This window comes from Austrofundulus limnaeus, unplaced genomic scaffold, assembly GCF_001266775.1.
Source record: "Austrofundulus limnaeus strain Quisiro unplaced genomic scaffold, Austrofundulus_limnaeus-1.0 Scaffold298, whole genome shotgun sequence".
NCBI lineage: Eukaryota > Metazoa > Chordata > Actinopteri > Cyprinodontiformes > Rivulidae > Austrofundulus > Austrofundulus limnaeus.
In genome coordinates, this window is record NW_013952700.1 from 154683 (window position 1) to 161100 (window position 6418).

The following is a 6418-nucleotide window of genomic DNA, read 5'->3' on the forward strand; positions in this document are numbered from 1 at the left end:
GATATGAAGCTGCTGCACACAGAGTTTCTAGGATCAGCTGACCTGCATTTTCATAACTGTGGGTCGAACAGCAGGGCAGGTCCTGAAAATAAACAGTAAATAAATGGAGAAGCTAAACAACATTGTTAAACCGTTTTTGACGCAAACAGCAGGATAAACTTAAAGTATGTTTTGATGCGATCATCAACCAGACATTGAGAGCAACAGAGTTTTATGTCACGGGGGGAGTGCCGAGCTCGAGGCGCTAGACGCATGCGCTGTGCTTGCCTGCCTTCCGTAACGTGAAAGCTGACTAAAGTTGAAAAAAGAGCGCACAAGACACAATTTGTCTTAAAATACAGACATTCTGACAAATAAGTAACTATTTGTAACCTTACCTCAGCTTAGAAGGCAGAGGGTGTCGGTCTTTTCCGCTCAGATTCAGCTAACGGAGCATGAAGCTAATGTTTACTCACAATGCTAATGCTCTCTTACTCTCTGGTGCTCAAGCGGTAGAGGAGCCAAATGGCTGGCTCACTGCTGCCAGCTAGTGGTCACAGGCTGAACTATAACATAAAAATAAACGGGTTGCAGGAAAGTGGACTTTTAAAAACTTAATAAAAAATTGATACAGGGCTTTAGAATATCGATTCAGTATTGGGAAATTAAATATTGCGATATTTCAGTTTATCGATATTTTCTGACACCCCTAATATTTATACCTGTCCTACTTACAGACCAGATTATCTTTCTGGTCAAACCAGTCTAAGAAAGCAGACTGTCCAAGCTGCTGCAATGAAAAGCAAGTGAGAAAATGGGATCTTTTTCAGATGTTAAAATACTTTTCATTTTGTGCTATATGTACCCAGTAAGGCTGCACAATATATCACAAATACTGTATATTGTCATCGCAAAATCAATGTGTGCAATATTCAAATCGCAAGGGACTGCTTAGAGTGCAATAATTGTTAATTATGTATTTTGATAGTTTGAATTTGTATTTTTCATGCTAATGCAATATTTAGCAAGTAGGACAGTCTCACGGCAGCAAAAGCTCACACCAGACACAACTGACTTAGCCAAAACTGCTAAAAGTTACAGAGTAGGATGTAAAGATTAGAAAGTGAGGAAAGAAAAAAAAACAGATGTATTGCACCTAATATTGTAATTGCAATATTTGCAGACATTATTGCCATTGCAAGATTTTCTAATATCGTGCAGCCCTAGTACCCAGCTGATACGGTATTCTCCTTGAGTTACAGGACTACTCTCTTTGTGCAGGTGACAGCTACTCTCGGTTGGTGTTCACATCAGCTGAAGGAAAGAATCTGTGGAATATTCAGGCCATCAAATCAATGTGCAATCAGGACAACACAAGAGTAAGTACTCAAACTTCTCTCCAAGTCTGCATTAATAATGTTGAAGTTTACTGTGTTGAGTTATCTGTGAGTTTCATAAAACTCATTTAGGTTTTCTTCCTTTTTAAATACATTTTTATATCTGTGTATTATGCTTGTCTTTGCCAGGTGCGCTCCCATCGTGACTACTGGAGTCTTTGTCAGCGCACTAACGATGCCTCTTGTTGTCCCAGCTGGACACTTGGGAACTACATCGCTGTTTTACAAAACAAGTCTTCCTGTCAAAAAATCACAGAACGAGATGTGACCCAAACTCTCAAAATTCTGCGCTCATGTGCCAAGCACTACCATAACGGCACGCTCAGACCTGACTGCTGGGATATGGCACTGCGACGGAAAGATCAGATGAAATGTGCTGGCGTGCACCGAAAGTGCACCAAGTACAACGCCGTCTACCAGATCCTTCACTTCCTGGTGGACAAAGACTTCCTCAGTCCTAAGAGTCTGGAGCATCCGCCACCTGTTCTCAAGCACAGCATGCTCTTCTCTCCCACAGAGAAGGGGGAGTCCATGATGAACATTTACTTGGACAATTTTGAGAACTGGAACTCCTCTGATGGTATCACCACAGTCACAGGGATCGAGTTTGGCATCAAACACGACCTCTTCCAGGATTACCTTCTCACTGACACAGTGTACCCCGCCATAGCCATCGTCATTGTACTGCTGGTCATGTGTGTCTATACGCGCTCGGTTTTTATCACTCTTATGACTATAATCGCCATCATCAGTTCACTGATAGTGTCCTACTTCCTTTATCGAATGGTCTTCAAKTTTGAGTTCTTCCCCTTCATGAACCTCACTGCCCTCATTATCCTTGTTGGGATCGGTGCAGATGACGCGTTTGTGCTTTGCGATGTGTGGAACTACACCAAGTTTGATAAGCCTCATGCAGAGTTGGCAGAGACTGTCAATGTGACCCTGCAACATGCTGCCCTCTCCATGTTTGTCACCAGTTTCACCACCGCTGCAGCTTTTTACGCCAACTATGTCAGCAACATCACTGCCATACGTTGCTTCGGTGTCTACGCTGGCACTGCCATTTTGGTTAATTATATTCTAATGGTGACATGGCTGCCTGCTGTGGTGGTGCTACATGAACGTTACCTGCCAAACATGTTCCCCTGCTCAGAGTCTGAACAGCAACAAAGAAGCTTCTGCTCCCAGATGTTCTGGGTGGGTCTTTGTCAGAAAGCTAATAAATGTCTCTTTACAGTCTCTGAGGTGTCGAGGATCTTCTTTGAGAAAGTGCTGCCCTGTATCGTCATCAGGCTGCGCTACCTCTGGCTCTTCTGGTTCCTTGCGATTACAGTTGGCGGAGCATATGTGGTTTGCGTAAACCCAAAGATGAAGCTTCCATCCCTTGAGCTGGCAGAGTTCCAGGTGTTCCGATCCTCTCACCCCTTTGAGCGCTACGATGCAGAGTACAAAAAACTTTTTATGTTCGAGAGAGTTAATCATGGTGAGGACCTCCACATGCCGATCACCATCATTTGGGGGGTTACCCCCGTGGATAACGGAGACCCCCTGAACCCCAAAAACAAAGGAAAGCTCATGTTGGATACCAGTTTCAACATAGCTAGTCCAGCTTCTCAAGTGTGGATCCTCAACTTCTGCCAGAAGCTGAGGAACCAAAGCTTTGTCTTCCAGTCAGAGGATCAGGACTTCACCAGCTGCTTCATTGAGACATTCAAACAGGTCAGTCCTTTGTTCTTACTTACAGAACATCAAACTGACCAAATCATTTTAAAGGGGCAATATTATGTGTTTCTTGGGCATATATTTAAATACTATACAATAATAAAGTATCTATGTCACCTTTAGTTGTTATTGAAATGCTGTTTTTATGTTTAAATAGAAAATAAACGTATCTTCTCATCACTTCCTCTTCTAAACGCCTTGAAATTGGCCTCTGTCTCTTTAAGTACCACCTTCTGCTTCTGTCCCGCCCATTTCAGTGTGGGGGGATCGTGTTTGCGCTATGATGCAGTTTACTTGGCATCTGAAAATACATTTCCTCAAAGGTATTTTGAATCTGAAAATACCTTCACTGAGTGAGCAGTAATGTTAAGAGCAGCAGACAGTTTAAGTTTCACTTTCAGTTTCACCCTTGCTTTGTTGCAGCCGAGAGTCTGCAGGTGTCATGGGCGGGGTGAGGGGTGTGGGGGGTGGTGAGGAAGATCGGCTTGGAGTCACATCCCAGAGGCGTTTCTGGTACCAAAAGGCCTTTCTGGTCCCCACCTGTCGTTTTGCTCCTCAGCATGGCTTCCTAAAAACACTGCAGGATTTCTCAAACATGGATGAATGAGTCAGAGCAAGGCTTTGGGCATGTGTTTTTATGAGAGTATAACTTTATAACATGATATAAAACTCAAAAAAAGTTTATTTTACATGATATTGCCCCTTTAATGTTTTTTTTTTTTTTTTTTTTTTACAGTGGATGGAGAACCAGGATTGTGAAGAGGCCTCTGTCTACCCCTGCTGCAGTCAGTCCACTTTCCCCTATAAGCAGGATGTATTTGAGTTGTGCATCAAGAGAGCCATTATGGAGCTGGATCGGAGTACCAGCTATCATCTGGATAGTAAGACCCCCGGACCTCGATTTGACATCAATGACACCATCAGAGCCATAGTCCTAGAGTTTCAGAGTTCCTACCTCTTCACTCTGGCCTACGAGAAGATGTACCAGTTCTATCGCGAGGTAGGGTCCGTTGTATTATTCATCTCTGGTGTGCAGTGCTCTAACTGGATTAAYCGTGTTGTTGTGACTTGTTTTAGGTGGACGCCTGGATCACAGAGGAGTTACGTTTCGCTCCAGAAGGACTTAGCCACGGCTGGTTTGTCAGCAACCTGGAGTTCTACGACCTCCAAGACAGTCTGTCCGGTGGCACTCTGATTGCCATGGCGCTGTCAGTGGCTGTGGCTTTCAGCGTCATGCTGCTCACCACCTGGAATGTCATCATCAGCCTGTACGCCATCCTTTCTATTGCTGGGACCATATTTGTCACGGTGGGTTCACTGGTTCTTCTTGGCTGGGAGCTGAATGTCTTGGAGTCTGTTACCATTTCTGTGGCCGTGGGACTGTCAGTGGACTTCGCTGTCCACTACGGTGTAGCCTATAGACTCGCTCCGTTCCCGGACAGAGAGGGGAAGGTGGTTTTTTCCCTAAGTCGGATGGGTTCTGCTATTGCTATGGCAGCACTGACCACCTTCGTTGCTGGAGCAATGATGATGCCTTCAACCGTACTGGCCTACACCCAGCTGGGAATGTTCATGATGCTGATTATGTGCATCAGTTGGGCCTTTGCCACGTTCTTCTTTCAGTGCATGTGCCGCTGCCTGGGACCCCAAGGCACCTGTGGTCAGATCCCCCTGCCCAAAAAGCTGCAGTGTCAGACCTTCAGCAAAGCCACCAGCGTCCCCCCATCTCAGGCCAACAACTCTGGCCTGGGGACATATCAGCTGGGGGGAGGGGAGGTGGAGCACTACGAGCTAGAACCACTGGCCTCGGGGCAACAAACTGAAGAGAAACCACAGGAACACGAGCTGGGTACTCAGCTCTTTAACGGAATCCTTCCTCACCACGCTGCACCTTTTTTACACATTCATTGTAAGAGCACTGACACAGATGGTTCTGTCCCAGAAAATGGGCTTGTAGCCACACTGAGTCCACCATCCAGGTGCCAGTACTCTCATAACACTAACTGTACATGTGAGGATCCCCCTCTTCACTCGTTACAACAGGGGACCCCTCAATCCTGTCCACAGCCTCCCAGAGACTCCCTGTCCTGTCCTCCCACCCCACAGCTCTTCCACCACTCAGGCAAACACAACAAAGCCCTCTTAGACCCAGTCTACACACACATGGAGTGCCGTTTGCACTTTGTCCACTGCCCCCTCACTCATTTCCATCACTGCTCCCAGGGAAGACCAACGCCCCCCAGGCAAGGACCTGTTCATACCTGCCATCTCAGAAAGTACTCTGTCCACTCGAAACCCCTCACCCAGAACCAGGACACAACTCCAGCACAAACCTCTGAAGAAGTAAACCCTTTAAGACCCGACAGTAGCCAAAGTGTTGGCCAGTCAACCCCACCTCCCACTCAGTGCCCCCACCCCTCAGCACACACATCCTGTCCCAACAAACAGAGACTGGCGGATTGTGAGTGCTGCCGTGGTGAACATCCTGCCTCCACCACGACCACAGACCTAACCTATACCAGTGCTCATAACGTTCCTGGCAACCAGGAGACGCTRGGAAATATTCCCGTCACACGGGAGAAAAGTGTCAAAAAGTGCGAGGAGAACTTGAAAAGAAAGCGGGCGTCTTCTGCCTCTCCAAAGAAACTCTATTGTTTTAACCGGACGTTGAAAGTGAAGTGCAATTCAGCTTCAGGGTTTAACGTGCCAAGAAGTGYGGCCGGCATGCCTCCTGTCGTAGCAAACCCTAATCCCTCCTCTGAAAGCCTTTTCTGACTGTAATTTCATTAAAATAAAAACTCATCACAAATATCGTCAAAATTAAAAAGTGCAAACAATATTTGTGCAATCCAACGAGATGAGTTGTGTTAACCAAGTGCCTCTTTGTTTAGATTTTAAAATGAAAAGCACTGACCCACTAAAGGTTTTGTGCTCACCGGTTAAACACAGGCCAGATTTGTATTGTAAAACTGCTAAAACAACTCTGTAAACTGTAAAATCAACTGTCTAAAGTGTTAATAATTGTATTACAGTTGTGTTTCTGCACCAAAACCACTTTCTACAATATCTAAACTGTGGGAAGAATAAATTCAAATGTTTTTTTTTTTTCTGTATCAGAACAAAAAGAAAAATGATTCAAATCAAACCTCAAGTGAACAAAAACACAAAACAGTTCCTCCATGTTGTTATTTATTAAACTAAACAAAGTCAAACTGAAAAAGCTGTGTGAAGGAGAGGAGAACCCCCTTCAGGAACAATAACTCTCAGTAACCGTTTTCTGTCTGACATTATCAGTCTGACATGGCCGTGCAGGACTTTTG

The 6418-nt window shown here is 45.2% G+C and overlaps 1 protein-coding gene across 2 annotated transcripts in view; it reads left to right on the plus strand.

The window, feature by feature from the left end:
- disp1 (dispatched homolog 1 (Drosophila)) overlaps positions 1-6186 on the plus strand; it is a gene marked incomplete in the record, with an annotated part of 158745 nt that extends 152559 nt beyond the window's left edge. For both annotated transcript variants that reach the window (XM_014021587.1, XM_014021588.1), the window contains 4 exon segments: positions 1261-1358; positions 1506-3095; positions 3835-4098; positions 4176-6186. In XM_014021587.1, the coding sequence (XP_013877041.1) occupies positions 1261-1358; positions 1506-3095; positions 3835-4098; positions 4176-5873 (3650 nt within the window).
- Positions 6187-6418: the final 232 nt, after the last annotated feature.